Source organism: Alternaria rosae (assembly GCF_020736505.1).
Source record: "Alternaria rosae strain MPI-PUGE-AT-0040 chromosome Unknown BKA58scaffold_10, whole genome shotgun sequence".
NCBI classification, from domain to species: domain Eukaryota; kingdom Fungi; phylum Ascomycota; class Dothideomycetes; order Pleosporales; family Pleosporaceae; genus Alternaria; species Alternaria rosae.
Window position 1 is genome coordinate 264,208 of NW_025763579.1, and position 18,346 is coordinate 282,553.

The window sequence follows — 18,346 nt, forward strand, 5'->3', positions numbered from 1 at the left end:
GTCCGGAAATAAACTCATAACCCGAACTTCTTACGTTAACGCTTCTAACGCCCTGCTTCTTCTGGTTAATGCAGAGACGGAACTAGGCCGCTCGGCTAGCATGATGATGCCGCGAATGTCGCCTGTCGGCACCACCAGTCAAGATGAAGAGCCGTGCCGATGGCTTTTGATTATGGGCATTTGTAACTCGTCACCACCGTAGTCCATGTTCTTAAAGACACCTCAGTTTTCAACAGAACAACAATATATTAGTCAATTTGGTGTCACTCATGCTAAATTCCAAATCGCACACCTTCTCTCCTTCCAGTATCCCTCCCGTTCATTTCCCAACCATACATAAGAAACTATATAACTAAGAAATCTGTGTTGTATACAATTTGAGCTATAACGTCAAAAACGGTCTTGCGGGGGTATATATTCCAATAGCCAACCTAGGTCGCTGTGCTGTGCAGTGAAAAAACAGAAGAAAAACGCAAGCAGAGAAGCAAGCATTAAGTATTGGAAATAGAACGGCAGCGACAGAACAGCTCGTACAGAGCGTTAAAGCAACGCAAAAGGAAAAAGTCTTTGTTACAAAGGAAAAGTTGTTGGTTCTGCAGTTTCGTCGTTCTTGTTGTTTGTTATGGGCAAAGAATCTACCGTTGTTGTAGTTCTCGGCCAAAGTTCAGTGCTAGGGGCGTGAGTTCACCATCGACAGTGCTTTCATCGTCGTAGAAGCCGCTCTCGCTGAAAGGCTCAATCTCGGCATCTTGGTCGTACGCCTGCTTGCGCATCAGAGGTGGTGTGCGGGGCTGCTTGCCCAAGGCGGGGAAACCGGCTTCGGTTGACGCGCGCGAGCTGTTGGAGTTTGTGCGCAGGGGCTGAGGTCGCTGCGATGAAGATGAGAGTTCAGATCCGCGACGCGCGTTCGAGGTCGGCGGTGTCATGAGGCCTGAGAGGAAGGACTGTGCAGAGTGGGGCTGCGCGCGGGAGGGTGTCTGGGTCCGCGTGGTGGTCGAGTTGCCTGCGAGTGCTGAGGTAGCTTCGCCGCGGCCCTTGCGCCAGTTGCCGATGGCAGCAGCAAGTTGGACTGCTTTGGGTGAAGCGAAGTTAGAGAGCGAGCTCAGGGTTGGGAGAGACTTTTGTCCGCCCGAGATGAGTCGCTCCTTCTCACTTTGCTCCATCTGCAAGTTGGTACGGATGCGGATTGCGGCATCACGAACAGTCTCGCGGTCGAAGGTCGGCTGCGCAAGGGAATTGATGAGGTCGTTCAGGTCGTCAACACGTACACCAAGTAGCTCACGGAGCCAGTTGATTTCAGTGTCGCGTTCCTTCAACTTGGCTGGAGCCTCAGTGTCGACGTCTTCAAGCTGACGCTCAAGAGACTCGATACGTCCTTCGCGCTCTTGTAGCTGCTCTTGGAGAACACCAATAGACTCGCGCAAAGCTTGAGGCGAGATCTTCTCTGCGCCGCTAGGAGCGAAAGAAGAGCTAGACGCAGGAGACTTGGATGCTGCTGCGACAGCGGCATTGGCGGCTTCCTTCGCGACCTGAAGCTTCTCTTCCAGCAGTGCGATCTTGTCCTTGAAGTGGTCGAGTTTGGAGTCGGCGAGCGCAAGCTTGTCGTTGTGGAAAGCATCGGCACGATCCTTGTCTTCACGGGAGAATTCCAGAACACGAGCATGCTCATGCTGGATATGCTCAAGCTGACGTTCGAAAGTGCGCTGCTGCTCCTGCAGGCTATGTCTGTTGTTCTCGATCGCTTCCTGTACGGCTTGCTTCTTGAGGTCGGAAGCCGCCTCCAGATCCAGTTCGTGCTTCTCCTTGGCTGTATCAGCATCCAAGCGGACCTGGTCAAGCTCAGCGCGGACACGAGCGATCTCGCTCTCAAGCTCGTGGCGAACGATGTTGACTTGGTTGTTAGCTGCGTCAACATCGGCCTCCATGAGCACGCGGGTGCGGCGGATCTCAACGTGCGCAGCATCCCTAGCCTCGCGCATGTCACGCTCGTAGCGCTGGGCGTTCTTCTGGTGCTCCAAAGACTCCCTCCTCAGCTCTTCAATTGTCTCCTCAAGTCTGGCGTTGTGCTTCTGCGTTTGCTCGAGATGAATCCTAAGTCTCATACCCTCACGTTCCTGGGTCTCCAAGCGCTCGAGCTCCCTCTCCAGACGCTCTCGTGTGCGACCTTCAGCTTCAATGCGTGCGCTGAGGACCTCGTACTTGGTTGCGGAGGCCTCCTCATTCTTTTGCCATTGAGCACGCTCAGACGCAATCTGCTCCGAAGCGGCAACCATATCTTGTTGTAGCTTTTCGAGCTTGGTACGCATCGACTCTCGTACGCGGGTCGCCTCCTCGGCCTGGAAGCGCGCCTCTCCGATAGCCTTGCGCAGCTTTTCTCCTTCCTCGTGAGCGTCCTGAAGGTCACCACGCCACTTGTTGGCGGAGATACGGTGTTCCTCGAGCGTAAAGCTGAGTGCCTCGTTCTCCGCGGTGACTGAATCGAGCCTCTTCTTGAGGTCCTCCTCCGAGCTTTCCAGGGCGATGTTTGTAAGCTTGAGTTGCTCGTTCTCAATGTCAAGAGTGGCTAGTCTATCGCGCATCTCAGCTGCATCCGCCTGGTATGAGTTGAGGCTACGGCGGAGGTCATCTCGCTCCTCTGTCAATGTACCAATCTTGTGTTCGTCATCACGGGAAGTCTGCTGAAGAAGCGTGAGCTCTTCCTCAGTGACCTTGAGCAGGCGAGCAGAGTCCACTTCACGAGCCTCGATGGCTTGGCGGGCCTCAGCTTCCTCGTTGAAACGAAGAGTGGCTTCCTTGAGCATTTCCTCAAGGTCCGCGATACGAACATCCCTCTCCTGAACGGCCTTGGAGTTCTCACGCTCGGCAACCTCTTCGCCGTGGCGCTTCAGGGCTTCCTCAACAAGCTCACGAACATCCTCAGCCTGAAGGTGGCGGCTAGTGGTCTGCGCAATAGAAGCCTTGAGGCTACCGATGACCTGGTAGATTTCGGACATATCGACCTGTGGCTGGGGAATATCGACGGGAGCCTCGAGAGTGGCGGCAGGCTTCTGGTTGGCCAAAGCTTCGGCAACGATTGAACGGATCATATCGGGCTGTACGTTTTCAGCAGATGGCGCACTAGGAGCTGAAGGCTGGTGGGATGCGAGTGCTTCAGCGACAATAGAGCGAATAGTCTCCGCTTGCAATTGCTCCACGGCTGGCGTTTGTTGTGACGCAAGAGCCTCAGTAACAATTGCCTTCAGGTCGTCAGGCCAGATCTGCTCAGGTACTGGAGGCGGCATTGGCTGAGGAGCGTGCGTCTCGAACGCCTCCAACACGATGGAGCGGATGTCATCAGTCTTGACCGGTTCCACGGGCTGAGGAAGATGGGTCGCGAGCATGTCAGCAAGAATGGAGCGAAGGTCTTCAGGCTTGAGAGACTCAGTCCAGGATGCAATCGTAGTAGAAGCAATTGCATCCTGGACAATGGCGCGAATCTGATCAGCAGGAACAGGGTCGACAGGTTGTACAGATGGCTGGTGTTGTGCAAGCGCATCGGTGACGATCTCCCGGATCTTCTCTGGGATCATTGGCTCGGGTACGGGCACCGGGATAGACGTGATCTGTGATTGGTGCATCTCAAGCGCGTCCTGGACGATAGATCGGATCTTCTCCAACCTCCTGTCCTTTCCACGAGATCGGTTGCGGTAGTCAACGTCGGTGCCGGCTTCGTCATCTTCGTCATCTGCATCGCTGTCCAGGCGTGCGCTAGTTGACATGCTACGGCGGCCGCGTCCCGGACGTTGCGACATCATTGCAAGTGCCTCTTGAATGCCTTGCAGGTTTTGCTCTAGCGGGCCAAGACGGTCCTGCAGGAGACGGCCCATGAGGTCATCAACATGCTTGTCGAAAAAGCCACTGCGTGTCTGGACCTTGGATTCGTCTTCAGTAAGGAGACCTTCGTCCCAATCGCTCATGGGTCCGGCGTCAGCATTGTTCATGTGGCGCACAGGCGAGTCGTATGGGAGCGCAGCCCGCTCATCGTCAAACGGATCCTGCACTGATGTTGCAGAACCCTGCATCGGCCGTCCCGGGAAGAATCCCCGGCGGGGGCTGGGGCTGGGGGCGTCACTGCGCATCTTGAAGTTGGGTTGCAGGTCATTGCGCTCAAACACGTTTGGCGTTCTCTGGGGGGAAGACTGGTCCCAAGAGGCTTCGTCGCGCTCGACGCCAAAGTCCGAGCCCTCACCATCCATATGCTTCATGACAGCATCAATGTCGTTAAAGGAAGCATCACCAAGTTGGTCGAAATCAGCACTTTCGCTTTCAGGGTAGCCCTTGTGCCTGCCAGATTCCATAGCAGTCTTGAATGAGCCGTCGTCGCTAGGCCTGTACGTAGTTGCTGGGCTTCTGCTGGCGTATCTTGGTGGAGATACTTGAGACTTCTCGGGGTCTTCAACCTGAGACGGCTTCGTAACGTGGAAGCCGAAGTCGTAGCCAGCACTGTTAAACTGCGGTCGGAACTCGAATGGCTTGGCGTTGGCAGAAAGAGTGCTCTTGTGAGAGTGCTTATTGCCCAATGGCTCGGGCTCCTCGGTGGTTGGCGTAGGCACGTCGCTCGCATGAGGTGTATCGTCGTCAGCACCTAGATCACTCTCTGGTGCAGGCGAAATGGGCTCCATGATGACCTCTTCCGTTGGCTGCGACAGAGGCTCGGGGCTCTTCGACTTAGCTTTGATTTGCTCACGTTCGGGCGACAGGTTCTCCTTGTCTTCTGCGACGGCCTCCCGTTCGGCTTGAGGCTCTTGCCTGCTAGCGTTGGGCTGTCTGACTTCTGCCAAAGGCTGCGACGCAAGCACGGGCTGGAGTGCAAACTTGGGAACATCGTCACCATCAGCACGGTCACGTCGAGCTCGCTTTTCGCGACCGTCGGCTTGCTTGGGTCGGCCAGACTCGTCCTCGTGGTCCTCACGGCCTTCAGTCTCGGGGGTCTGCGAGCGCGTGTTGTCCGGACGGATGATCGGCACGGCCTTCGAGCGTGTGGCGGGCTTGATGATGTCGCTCTGAGATAGGTTGACATCTCCAAAGATCTTCGATGAGAAGCTTGTTGGAGCGGGAGCCGGCTTGTTAGGGTTGAAGGTAGATACCCCAGGGTTGAACGCGGGCGCATCCGGCTTGAAGGCTGGCGGGCTTGAGAAGTTGAAGCCACCGGACGGGAATGGAGAGCTGTCTGCTGCAGGTTTGAACACAGGAGCTTCAGCCACCGGCTTGAACGCGGGAGCATCAGGCTTGAATACGGGTGCATCCGGTTTGAAGGCAGGAGCCGACACGTTAAAGTTGGTCAATGTATCGATGCTGGGCTTGTTGTTGGCTGGTACAGCAGCAGGAGCAGCAGCTGTAGGTGGCTTGACTGCGGGTGCAAAGCTGAAACCTGAGGAGAAGGATCCTGGCTGGAAAGACGCTGCGGGGTTGAACTTGAACTCCTTGGCCTCAACATTGAGCTTCGAGATGGAGGAACGCGAAGCGTGCTTGCTGTGAATCGCCGACGCAGGCTTGCTAAATGCGAACTTGTTGTCCTTCCATGAGTTGCTGACCTGAGACGGTGCTTGGGAGTGCTGCGCAGAGCTCTGTGTAGGGTTGCGTACCTCTCCATCTTCCAAGCTGGGGTTTGTGTTCTCTGAGATGTTCGTTTTCGCACCGTCGCTGTCGGAGCGAGGGTTCTGCTGGGCAGGGAACGAGAAGGAGACAGGCTTCTGCGACTTGGTGAGTGAATGCGACTTGCTGTGCGGCTGAGGCTGGTGCAGGATCGTTCGCGGCTCCTCCCACGTAGGGTTAGCCACAGCATTGGAAGGCTTGTAGGATACGTTAGTCTCTGGCTCCGTACTGAAGTCACCTCCTTCCGCAAACTGCTTGTCGATAGCTTCTTCCAAGTGATACTCTTCGTTCGCCGCCTCGCGTTCAAGGTTCTCGCTAAGGTTATGGCGATGACTGCGAGGAGTTGGTACAGCAATCTCCGGTGCAGATTTAGTGGCATGCTTCATAGCCGGAACCTCATCCTCTTCGTCTTCATCTTCGGGTACTTCTGCCAGAGTGGAGGACGGGCGCAAGCCAAGGACTTGCTGCTGTTGCTGCTGTAGAAGCTGGTTCTGTAGCTGCTGCTGTTGCAATTGCATCTGCAGTTGGAAGTCGTCCCTCTGCGTCGGCGTAATGGGAAACTGCTGGTTGGGTCTCATGCCGAATGGAGAATGTGGCGAGATCATTCCAGAAAGGTCAGGCCTGCTCAAAGCAAGAGCAGGGGACCCACTGCGTCCATCTTGAGAGTTGAAGTATCCAGCGGGCGACCAAGTGCCTGAAGGTGAGTAACCATGTTGAGCAAAGTTGGCAGGCGATCCGAAAGTCGAATGGCGATGCATGTGCATGCTGGGACGCTGATTTCCAAAAGCAGCTGGAGACGCGATCGATTGTCGGGACATGTGCCCTGGCGAGGGTCCGAACGGAAAGGCGCCGGCGATGCTGCCTTGCCTGGCCATGCGAAGACTGCCAGCTGAAGAGGTAGGAATCGGTGGAGTGAACCCTTGCCCCGGGTGTTGCTGTGATGACGCGGTTCGCGACATCGGCAGAGGGATATCTTCCTCGCCACCAGTACTGACACCAAGTGCTGCAAGCTTGGCTTCGAGCAAGGAGTTCTGGTAGTCCTTCCATTCTGATTCCTTGGAGACGCGGACCTTGTACTGTCTGTTGGAGTTGGCGCGTTCTGCTTTGACATCGTCCTCTGCGGGCCAGATGGCACGATTGTGCGTCTCCAAGCCTCCAGTACTGAAGCCACGGGTGTCGTAGCCCTGCTGTTGAAGCTGTCGGAGCTTGTCGTTAACAGCCTCTGCAGTCATCGGCTTCGGAGGGAACCCAGGGTTGCCCCTAGGAATATCCCGCGGTATCGAGATGATGCAGCCCTTGCCCTTAACAATGACCTTCTTTCGCATCCGAGGTTGCGCAGGTGCCGCACTTGGAGGAGCCAAGAACGACTTGCTTGGGGTGTCGGGAAGTGGCTTGTTCGACAACTCCTGGTTTACTTTGGATGCGTCCTTGTTCAACTGCTTGCTGGGAGTTTCATCTGCCGGCTTAGCTGTTTTTGAAGGTGTTGGTACCGGCGTCTTCTCAGTCTGGGCACTGTGTCCGTTCGTACTGGGACCTGATGCGGAGTTCTGCCTGGCTGTCACGAGCTCAGGATCCGCGTACTTTGAGGCCATCATCTTGCCGAGTGCTTCCTTCTGATCTTTACTAAAGTGGCGCCAAAAGTCCTGCTGGTTCAGAGTCTTATTGTTGTTCCTCTGCTTGTGTCCTCTTTTCGGCGGAGGCGCAATTGGTATGTCCGGTTCTCCACCTGATCCCTCTGTATCGCTGTTATTGCTCCGCCAGTCGTTTGTCTCGCGGTTCCAACGCTCTTCTAAGAATCGCTCAACCCACTCTTGCGAAGTCGGGTTCGTGTCAGACGCGCGGGGAGTAGTACCGGAAGCTCGCGGTTCTTTGGTGGGAGTGACTAAATTTGGCAGTCGAGATCGGATTAGATGTTCGAGCGTGAACTGGTTCGGCGAGGCGTTCCGTTCTAGACGCGGTATAAGATGCTCGAGATTGAACTGGTTCGGCGACTCTTCCTGAAGATCTAGCCGGGATGGAAGTAGATGTCCGAGGCCGAATGTGAGTCCAGAATTTTCCTCTTCAAAGTCGTCGCTGCCGAAGTTTGTCGAGACCTGACGCGACGGATTAAAGACGGGAGGCGGGTGTCTGTATGGACTGCCCCAGCTGGCCGTGTAGTAGGAGGTGTCGGTTCGTTCGTGTCTCGCAGCGTTGGACGGGGTACGCGGGTTGCTGCCCAGTATGGAAAAGGACGGAAGCGTAGGGAGCTCTGGGCTCGAGTTGGCAAGGGTGCGAGCCGGTGAGGGGGCCGTCCAGGTGGGAGAGACTGCTTCACGCGCCTCGGGCGGAGTCGACGCTTCGCCAAAGTGCTCGGGAGCAAATGGAGGCGATGAGGGCGGCGGCTGCGAGGACGATATGGACCGTCGAGCGTGCATCCAAGGGTTCCCGCGTTAGTACAACTCGACGAGCTGCAACTCTTCTTTTTCCGTCTCGGATATTGCGCGCGTCAAACAGGCGACAAATGTTCCGACGACGCTGCAGTCAGTGCTCGGGCAAAGAAACGCGCGTAGAGAGACTCGCGCGCAGGCTGTTGGGCGCTGCTGTAGGATTACAAGGTAATATATCAAGGAAAGGCTGGGTGCAGGTGGCTAAAAGAGCGACATAAGGTGGGATAGATGCACGATTCTGGAGACTACAGGACGAGCGAACATCCCGAGGCAGCAGCAACAGCGGATGAAGCAGGAAGAGTGGCAGTCAGAGGCGTGCCAGTGTCGTCGACAAAATGTGGACACGGACAGGAGAGCAGGCGAGGCTAAAGTCAGCCATGCACGCTGCTAGCGGCCTATGCCAGTTGGCGTCAGGGGCCTTTCCGCCGAGGCCACATGGGAACAAAGAGCTGCAGACGCCATGCATCAAATATCCGACACCCTCAGAAGTCGTTCGCTGTTGATCGTCATAATTATTGCCATCATCTCTCACGTTTGAGAGTATCTGCAGTCTCCTCTTGTCGTACACGACGCGTCTCCAGTCATTTGCTACGAGTGCTAATAACACGACATTTCGACATGACATGGGTGCCTCATTGCCGGGACAAACCCTCGCAGCCAATCGCGTCCCGGCACGTCATGTCTGGATGCGTCATTGCCAGCTTCCAACGACTGGACGACAGATCCTGATACCCCGCCGAAGAGGCTACCGGACATTCCAACTCCAGCCCTGGATATTTCCCGGCGGCCACACGCGTCGTATAAAACCATAGTATGCTCACAACGCCTTCTCAGACGCGACGAGGATGATGCAGCGACATTGAGAAAGGGGACCTGACTAGTCGTTAGACAACGGGAGCTAATGCTGCCCTGCAAGGATGGCGATGCTTCGACAAGCCTGTCTCACACCCTTCTAGAAATTCTGTCATGCACCCTTGTACGGCCAGATGAGGAAGAAAAAGCATGTTCTTCCACTTTCACTTGGAGTGATTATGTGCAAATGGCCGGACGGACGTGACATCAAGAACTGGAACCTTTTGTCGCATATCCAATATTACTAGACGCACTGGCACTGTCCGCGCTCGCCATTAGTTCCGCCCACCAAAATAACCTGTACGGAGGTGAACCTGAACCTGTCAGCAAGAGCCTTTACATTTCTCCTGGTGTTGCTGCGCCACACGTCAATTATGTAGTCAGCTACGCGATCAATCAGCCTGGCAAACCGGTGAAGCTCGTTTACGGCCATACGCCCTCACAGTCAGACTTCTTGTGACCTGGAGTCTTTGATGAAATCGTGTCATGTTGAAGCACAGCCCCGTGGTAAATGGAGCATGACGGGTTCTGAGAAGAGAGAAGAGAGAGTGGGAGCGATGTAGCAGCTTCACGATTGCAAACTTTTCCATCAAAGTCTTTCTTTTGACAACACCCAAGCGAAAGTGACACTTCAAACAACCTAGTCTTCATATCAGTGCATCAAACAAGATGATGTTCAGACTAGCCTATATACTCACCTTTTGGTGTCACTTCAGCCGTGCCGAAATGCTTGAGAACCCACTGCCAGTTCTCCCTTCCCCTACCCCCGACGGGACGGTACGGTCCTTCGAAGTCACCATCCCTCAGGCCGACGCCGAATATCTCGTTGAAGACTACGTCGTTTCAAGAACGCCATTTCCAATGCGTAAGCAACGGAAACCTTCTAGAGAACCATCTAATCACCTCCAGCTCCGCAAGACATCTACACCTGCCAGCGTAAGAAGGACCGGAACAGAGCCCATCAAGCAACGTTAACACGGATCGCAGGACTATATGGTCAACAGCACCAAGAATACAACCAGCCCCCGCCGAAAGTATACCGACGCCACCGTGTTCATGTAAAACTTCAAGGACCGATCAAATGGCGGGCAGATATGGCGGGTCATTATTATCGGCAGGTCTATGATGATTCTGGTATATGCCTTTCTGATCTGATAATATGGGGTTGTAACTAACGGTAGGGCGTTAGCTCATGAATGGTATATACAGTGGTGGAGCTATGATCAGTGGCGAGCAGATCGCGTTGTGACAGACATCCATGGTCAGTTGCTTCCCTTATCGCAAAAACTACTCAGTTGGCGTATTGATATGCATGGTTAGGTCGTAACTACATTGCATGGATGTAGTCGGTCATGCGATGGAGTCTACGATTCCCATACTGGAGACGCAGCTCTGAACAACCCATATCACTAAACCCCCGCCATCATCTACTTCCCCCCCTGATTGAAATTCATACTATACCCCCCACTCTTCTCATCTTTAGTAAACTGAAAGTTCTCCGTACTGAGCCCAAACGGCTTCAATATCCCATTCCCCAATTGCTTCAGCTTCCCCATCATATCTGCCATCTCCGTGTTCTTCGCCTCATCCAGTTCCGACGGTAACTTTCGCAACGCGGCTTGTACGGCTTTCTGATCGAGGCTCGAGAGCTGGTGTGGTGGTTTGGAAAGGGCTTGGTAGTCTTCCAATGAGCCTTGAAGAGACGCCCAACCCCCAACTTCATGCCTGGCTTTTGCGCGGCGCAGAAGGGCTTTCGTGCGGAGTTTATGGACGTCGTTTATGGTGTGATTAGTGCGGGTTAGGGCGTCGAGGTAAAGTTCTGTCGTGTCGTCGATTTCTGCGATTGCGCCGCCGCCTGTTGTTTCGTTCGCGCCATCTTTTCCGGTGTCTTTTTGTGCTGGTGGGTCTATTCGGTCTAGTGCTTCAAGTGCTTGTGTTGCGGATTCTACGGCTTGTTTCCATTCTGAGAGCTTTAGGTGGCACGCTGCGATGTTGGAACGGAGGACGGCGATGTCGTATTCGAGGTATGAGGGGCAGACTGCTAAAGCTTTTTCGTAGCCTTGTATCGCGCCGTTGTATTCGCCGGATGTGAAGATCTTGTTCGCTGAAGTTTTCTCGGTGTTGGACTCGTCGAGTAGCTTCTTCTCCTCGTCTGGAGAGAAGATTTCTGGTGTTGAGGTTTCGATTGCAGATGCTTCTGCTTTGGTCGCTGTTTCTTCCCGTAATGCCATGGTGGCTTAATTCTAAAGTAGAGCTGACGCGTAAAGTGTGTATAGGATACGTGAGTGTGTTTGGAGAAAAGGTCGATCTGTTTTCGAAGTGACGTCTGTGGTCGGGGTCCGACTACGTTAGCGTGCCTCGGCCACGTGGGGTAAACATTCACCTAACCCCAACTTTCGACAAGCCTCAATTGAACCTGCATAACACTTTGAAACAGCCAGATTTTCGATTACAAGCCCCCTAGATACGTCCAAGATGAGCTCTACGTAAGCAACATCCTCGAATATAACACTCACCCATCCTAACCATCCTCAGTACCACCCCACCACCCCGCATCCGAGCAGCGCTCTTCGACATGGACGGTAAGCCACCCATCACTTTCCCCTCACCACCACTAACAACCTCCCCAGGTCTCCTCATCGACTCCGAAGACCTCTACAGCATAGTAACCAACAAGATCCTCGAACGCTACGGTCGCCCTCCCCTCCCATGGTCCATAAAAGCGCAACTACAAGGCCGACCCGGCCCCCAAGCCGGCAAGATCTTCCACGACTGGGCGCAACTCCCCATCTCACACGAACAATTCCTTGTCGAGCAAAAAGAGCTTCAGAAAGATATCTTCAAGAACACGAAGCCGTTACCAGGTGTTATGGACTTGCTTGCAGGGTTGAAGAGCAGGGGCGTACACATGGCGCTTGCGACGAGCAGTAACAAGAACAACTTCGAGATCAAGAGCAAGCATCTGGGCGATCTGTTTGAGCACTTCAAGAAGGAACATCAAGTCCTAGGCGACGACCCCAGGATACCTTCTGGACGCGGGAAACCCGCGCCGGACATCTACCTCCTCGCTCTCTCCACACTCAACAAGTCCCTCGAAGCAGAAGGCCAGGCACCCATTCAACCAGAAGAATGTCTTGTATTTGAAGACAGCGTGCCGGGCGTTGAGTCGGGAAGGAGAGCGGGTATGCAGGTAGTTTGGTGTCCGCATCCGGAGTTGCTGGTGGAGTATAAGGGGAGGGAGAAGGAGGTTCTGGCGGGGTTGACGGGCGAACATAAAGAGGATGAGGAGAAACAGTTGCAGAAGAGTGAGGTTGAGGTGACACAGGGGAAGAGGAAGGTTGGTATGCCGGGGGAGATTGACGATGGGTGGGGGAGGTTGCATAAGAGCTTGGAAGACTTTCCGTATGATAGTTATGGGATGGGTGATAAGGCGTAAGAGGTATAGATGGGCTGGTTTGCTTTGCTAAACGTAGAATATGGGTTTGTCAGTCAGTTGATGCGTGTACTATAGGATATGAGGAAGATCCCAAAGATCATCGAGTCTTGAACACTAAATGTCAAACCTGCTGCAATTCAAATTTAGTCATGAAAACATGATTCGTATTCTTTTGTCATATACTCCATGATGTGATCATTAACCCGCACCAGCACCAGCACACTAGGATAGAGGACCCGGAAATACGCAAGCGACCTATAGATGCAACCTCTCTTCTCCATCTTTCAGTCAGGTATCAGACTCCAACCCCTCTTGCCTCAAAAAGATATTGAGGCAGAAACGCCGGTCACCAGTCATGCGCGCCATGCCCACCCAATCCATCTCGTGCAGTCATACGCTTGTCGCAAGAAGATGGAGCAACTACGCCACTTCCTCAATCTTGGGCTTGTCGCCTGATGCGGCCGCCTCGGGGGCCTTGTCCTGGCTGGCCTTGTTCTCGTCGTCGTTCTCGAGTTCGGGCATGTCGTCGTCATCGTCGTCGCTGTCGTCTCCACCCATGCCACCCATACCTGGCATACCTCCCATACCGCCGGCACCGCCCATACCCTGCATCATGCTGGCCATGTCCATGCCCTCCATTCCAGGCATGCCGCCGCCGCCAGCGCCAAGCTTGCTGAAGTCGATACCGCCGAAACCACCGTCGCCACCGCCACCGCCGGCCATTGGGTTCATCTGGTTCATGGACTCGTCCTCGGGTGCCTCGTCTTGCTCGTCCTCGTCGACCCACTGTGATGCGTTAGCGTGCTGCTCTTGAATGCTCCGATATCGCTCAGCCTACCTTGTCGAAGTTGGTCTTCAAGAAGTGCATCTTCTTGGTGTCCTTTAGCAGACGGGGCCAGAACTCCTCCTTCATCTCCTTCTTACGCAGTACCATTGTGACATCGCGACCGCTGTGGCTAATCTTAGACTCCTTGGGGTCGATCTCGGCGAAGAACTCGAGGTCGATGGCGTATGTGCACTTCTTGGATGTTGAGGTACCCTTGAAGCTAAGTGACTGCTCCTTAAGGTCTAGCTTGAGGTCTGACTCGGGTACATCGGCGGCGACGATGGTGAGGTATACGTAGTTCTTCTCCGGGTCGTCAGCGGACGAGCGTTGCGCCCAGGTGACTGTCGCGCGTTAGTATTTGTTGAACATAATGATTGCAGGCTCTGAAGATGCTATAGATCGGTTGGGAAAGGTGGTGCGAGGCGCACATGGGACCAAGGGCTGAAAGCGGGCGAACAGCCATGTGGTGCGCTCCGATAACATCTCAGAGCTTGCATAGCGGGCAAGGCTGCAGCTTACCTTCGGGAGTAACAGTGGTCATGTTGAGGGTGGTAGTTCGTTGTTGTTGTTTCCAATCGAGTTCGAACTGTCGTTCAGGATGTAGGAGTAGATTTACGGGGAGTGTGCTGTGTAGTTGTGGTGTAGTGTTTGTGTAGACGAAGCAGTTTGAGGGCGGAAGAAATGCAGTGATGTGGAGGGACTAGCGTGGAAAGCAATAGAAGCTCTATGGAAACTTAGAGTTGAAGGCCCCGGTTTTGGTCGATCAATTACGGAAAGCAACTCGCAGGAGGATGCAGCGGTAGATTCTATAGGTGTCTTAGATGCGCCTGACTGTCTCTCCCAGTGCTGCGTCGAGACAATGCTGGATGCTTGGGGCTAGCGGGTTGTTGCGACTGCCCCGCGAAGAGCTCAACGTCACAATGGGCCCGAGCTCGATCCTGGAGCGGTTGCAAGGCACCCGAACAACGCCTCGGGCCCTTACACGTGCACATGAGTTCTTTCATTCTTCAATCTACCACAACTCTCTGAGCCATATTCCACTCACGCAATCCCCTTCAAGCACATTAGCCACGTGAACGAGACGCTGTATCTGCAACACCTTCACCGACTCCCGCGTTACCCGCATCACTTGCGCATACATCACCTACCTAAGGCATCAAGTAATTCAATCGCGCAGAGCACACCAGATTGAGCGCCCACCATGGAGACCATCAGAGGTCTCCTGTGGAAGCCCACACCAGAGGAACAAGTACACAACCCCAACCCCACACCCACCTCCTCCACACCACATCTAACCTCCCCCAGAAGCGCAAATGCAATGCCCTCGTCCGCCAAAACGTCCGCAAACTCGACCGCGACATCCAACAACTCAAAGCGACTGAACAAAAAACCAAAACGCTCATCCAACAATCCTCCAAACGCGCGCAGCGAAACCCATCCATGGCCAAGCAAGCCAACCAAGACGTCCGCATCTTCGCGCGCGAACTCCTGCGCGTACGAAAGCAAAACAACCGCCTCATGACCTCCAAAGCGCAGCTCAACAGCGTGCAGATGCAAGTCAACGAAGCGTTTTCGGTAAGAAAAATCGAAGGCAGCATCAAGGCTAGCACGGGCATCATGAAGGACGTGAATAGTTTGGTCAGGTTACCCGAGCTGACGGGCACGATGCGCGAACTTAGCTCTGAGCTTATGAAGGCGGGGATCATAGAGGAGATGCTGGATGATACGCTGGGCGAGAATGAGATGCTAGAGGGTGAGGCGGATGAGGCTGAGGAGGAGGTAGATAAGGTGTTGAGTGAGGTGTTGAAGGATCGGTTGCCGCAGAGTAAGGCCAAGGAGGAGGAGTTGCCGGCTGCGCCGCAGGCGGAAGAGGAGGAGGAAGAGGATCAGGCGGAGATGTTGGCGCAGATGCGGGGGAGGCTTGAGGCGCTCAAGAGCTGAGTGGGAGGGGCTATATATACGGGCATCTTTTGGGTTTTTAGACTAGACAGAGCGTGCGTGATGCGCTGATATGGTGTTGAGGCGTACTATAGGAGCAGTTGCATACCCCCAAATCTGAAGTGCGGACAAGATGGCGCAGTCCATCTGTCGTAGCAAGCATGATCACAACATCTCTCTCAGGATCATATGGTATTGACATCTCTTCATTCAAAGCGCACGAACGCGACTCATGACGCCATGTCAAACTACATGGCTCATAACGTGTTTGGTATCAATTCGTAATTCAGACATCCTCCCACGTACATTCACCCATCCACAGCAGGAATTTCCTTCGTTTCGTCGTGACAACACTGTCCATCTCTTCCAGTACATCGATTGAAGAAAAGGGAGGCTGATACCCCTACATAAACAGTTCCTCAATCCCCTCTAATGATTTTTCCAACAAACTTCAACTCCCATTCCTTGGGATCCTCGCCTACAAAGCGCGCATTTGCCTTCTGGTCTAGCATCTGTGTTGTAACACCAATACCATCGTACCATTCCCTTACTTTGTCAGTAGTGTCTTCGCTCCATACAGTGAGCACGCCATCTGGAGTGCGTAGCGTGGGTTTAGGAGGGACGCCGCGCATTTTGAGGAGCATGTTGAGGATGTCACTGAACTTCTCGCCTTGCTGGGAGAGAAGCGAGGGGGACTTGTCGAGCGGCCATCTGGGGTTGCGGGGTGCTTGGTGGAGAGGGAGGTCTAGTTGAGAGGCCGGCGGTGATGAAGTGGACTGCAGAGCTGAGGCCAAGTCGCTGTCAGCATTGGGTGGGTGTTTGAACGCGTCAGCAGCTTCGGGGGCGGTCAGGTTGGTGGATGGCATTTCCCAGGAGCGGAACAGCCAGCACATGCGCTCTACACATGCAAGGAGGATGACGGCGACTAGGAACGTTTCAAAGGGGTTTGCTTGTTGACGCTGTAGGAGGCGTCGTTCCAGATCGTTCATTACGATGCGCGCTAGACACGCGGCTCGCTTTTCTGTCGCGCCCATGAGCTGTGTAGTGATGAGGCTGTAGGAAGTTTCGTGCTCGAGGGGTGTGATGGGCGTGCGAATGGCGTCCTCCATATCTCCTGGTGACAATGTAGACGGAGTTATGGTAGGCGCAAGCGATGGATTTGAGAAGAGAAACCATTCAAAGTTCCGGGATGTGAGCACGCGCGTGAGATTCCAGAGTTCTAGGGCCTTTGATATTAGCCCATCTGCGCTAGACGATGCAATGCTCTTGGCGGTCTGTACAGTCATCCTCATGAAGTTCGAGTCCTCGGTATCGGCGAAGTGGCCACCCATCTTCTTGATGTAGTGGTCTAGCTTCCCACTGACATCATCATCACTGTCTATGAGCTCGAGATCCGGAGTAGCCAGTCCAGCGAATATCGCAGGATCGATGTCCGCATTCTGCGCTGTCTGCGTCTGCTGGCACTTCAACGGCGTGAAAGTAGCAAAGATGCCGGAATGAGGGAAGTGGGTTGCTTCTATGCGTCCTGGGGTTTGGTCGAGCCGTATTTGGCCCTTGGCTTGATTTGTCGCATGGAATGCTAAGACGCTATGAAGACCTGCAGAGTAGAGACCGAACTCCTCTGCAATCCTTGTCCTGATACAGGGCTGCTTCCATAGTCGCGCACTCTCGACGTTCTGGCATGTGTTGCATGGATTGTCTCCCGAACATGGCTTTTTGAGCATGCGACAACGAATGCACGCGCCCCGTTTTCGCACTTCCTGTACTTCTTTCCGTCTGGAGTCTGTGAAACGTCCCCTGACTTTGGGCTTAGTCGGCTTCTGGTTCATACTGAAGTCGGTGGTGAAGTGAGCCTGGTTGCCTGGACTCATTGCAAGCGGTCGTTGATGACTCATTCCCTTGTTCAGTTGGTCGTTCGCGTGCATCTGCTCCTTGCCATGGTCTTGTAGCATCGGGTCCAGTGAATTGGGCTGTATGTTCGGCCAATGTCCTCGTCCTTGGGGATGGAAGAACTTCCCGTCCGACATACCCTGCATACTGTGTGCCGAGAGATTCATGTCAGACTCCATCGACATACCATTTGACAGCGGCATGAGGTCATTCGCTGCCGATGCTGCCATGACGAGCGAAGGAACCATGTGTGACATGGACCCAGAGCTTGACAGAGGCATATGACCCATGTGTGGTGAGGCAGTTGGAGAGTGATGTAACGGCCCATTGAACTGGTACATCGAGGGCATTGCTGGCGCATGCGACATGTCCATCCCATGTGACAGACCGCCCATATCAGAGCCATCGGGTCGATCATCCTGTATCAAAAACTCTTCCAAAAGCCCTGCATGGCTCGCATTATTGTTGTGGTTGTGATTGTGGTTGCCATGGTTGTTGTGGGCTTGCGACGGCTGCTTCTCTGCCATGCGCTTCCCAGAGAGGTCCAGATGCTGTCGCGACACCTCCGCTAAGGTCTCAAGCGCAGACAATTGCTTCGACGGCGCAAAGGGGAGGTTCATCTTCTGGCCATGCTGCATTTGGCTCGGTCCGGGTGCGTTGGTGGTGGCCGTCTGCGTCATATTGTCGGGGAGTGGCAGCTCGTGCATCTGCAGCAGCGCGCGCTGGCGGTCTTGAAGCGGTAAGGCGGGACATTTCTTGACGAGATGATTCGTGAGACTATCTATGCGACCTTTGGGAAACTGCGATGTGTCAGCTATTATCGCTCACTCTACACCGTCAACTTTTTTGCGGAGCGGGGTCACTCACCTTCTCGCCGCACGACTTGCACGTGTGTTGGTAGCGGTTGCTTGCATCTTCCAGCTTGGGACCGCGCTCGAAGTACTCGAGAATCAATTGGTTGGGTCGGCGACCCATGATGGGCCCAAAAGTTGCATTCGATTGTGTGGTGGGTGACGAAAGATTACTGCCGGAAGTATTTGGCGGTCAGTAGCCGGCGGTCCAAGAAAGCTGAGGTCTGCTATGGTTGGTCCACTCAGCCCTCACCCCTGACATCATCGGGAATGTTTTACTCCACCTTCTATCACCATCACTTTTGCGCAAGCAGCTCCTAATCTGCATACCGGATGATTTTCACTGGCAACAATTTCTACATATCTGACCGATGCATCGTGTTTCAAGCGCTGGCAGTGTTGAAACCGCCACCGACCAAGAACGACATCGCATGCCTGCAGTCGCATGTCTACTGAACCAACGAGATGAAAAGATCGCAGGCGCATACAGTAT

The 18,346-nt window shown here is 54.2% G+C and overlaps 6 protein-coding genes across 6 annotated transcripts; 2 read left to right on the forward strand and 4 right to left on the reverse strand.

The window, feature by feature from the left end:
* Positions 1-226: 226 nt before the first annotated feature.
* BKA58DRAFT_392031 (uncharacterized protein) lies at positions 227-8,389 on the reverse strand. The gene has a single exon (XM_046170965.1). The coding sequence runs from the start codon at positions 8,046-8,048 to the stop codon at positions 636-638; it is 7,413 nt and encodes a 2,470-aa protein (XP_046021137.1). The 5' UTR covers positions 8,049-8,389; the 3' UTR covers positions 227-635.
* Positions 8,390-10,001: 1,612 nt separating this feature from the next.
* On the reverse strand, positions 10,002-11,268 carry BKA58DRAFT_38502 (uncharacterized protein). Its single transcript, XM_046170326.1, has one exon. The coding sequence runs from the start codon at positions 11,141-11,143 to the stop codon at positions 10,340-10,342; it is 804 nt and encodes a 267-aa protein (XP_046021138.1). The 5' UTR covers positions 11,144-11,268; the 3' UTR covers positions 10,002-10,339.
* A 48-nt stretch (positions 11,269-11,316) lies between these two features.
* BKA58DRAFT_345672 (HAD-like domain-containing protein) lies at positions 11,317-12,504 on the forward strand. Its single transcript, XM_046168417.1, has 3 exons — positions 11,317-11,398; positions 11,448-11,494; positions 11,543-12,504. The coding sequence occupies exons 1-3, from the start codon at positions 11,388-11,390 to the stop codon at positions 12,346-12,348; spliced, it is 864 nt and encodes a 287-aa protein (XP_046021139.1). The 5' UTR covers positions 11,317-11,387; the 3' UTR covers positions 12,349-12,504.
* BKA58DRAFT_392035 (HSP20-like chaperone) lies at positions 12,496-14,051 on the reverse strand. Its single transcript, XM_046170966.1, has 3 exons — positions 13,694-14,051; positions 13,187-13,515; positions 12,496-13,134 (listed from the first exon to the last, which is right to left on the reverse strand). The coding sequence occupies exons 1-3, from the start codon at positions 13,713-13,715 to the stop codon at positions 12,769-12,771; spliced, it is 717 nt and encodes a 238-aa protein (XP_046021140.1). The 5' UTR covers positions 13,716-14,051; the 3' UTR covers positions 12,496-12,768.
* BKA58DRAFT_38595 (Snf7-domain-containing protein) lies at positions 14,048-15,134 on the forward strand. The gene is made up of 2 exons (XM_046170415.1): positions 14,048-14,423; positions 14,480-15,134. The coding sequence occupies exons 1-2, from the start codon at positions 14,376-14,378 to the stop codon at positions 15,113-15,115; spliced, it is 684 nt and encodes a 227-aa protein (XP_046021141.1). The 5' UTR covers positions 14,048-14,375; the 3' UTR covers positions 15,116-15,134.
* Positions 15,135-15,422: 288 nt separating this feature from the next.
* On the reverse strand, positions 15,423-18,027 carry BKA58DRAFT_38514 (uncharacterized protein). The gene is made up of 2 exons (XM_046170339.1): positions 17,870-18,027; positions 15,423-17,802 (listed from the first exon to the last, which is right to left on the reverse strand). The coding sequence occupies exons 1-2, from the start codon at positions 17,975-17,977 to the stop codon at positions 15,532-15,534; spliced, it is 2,379 nt and encodes a 792-aa protein (XP_046021142.1). The 5' UTR covers positions 17,978-18,027; the 3' UTR covers positions 15,423-15,531.
* Between the last annotated feature and the right edge of the window lie 319 nt (positions 18,028-18,346).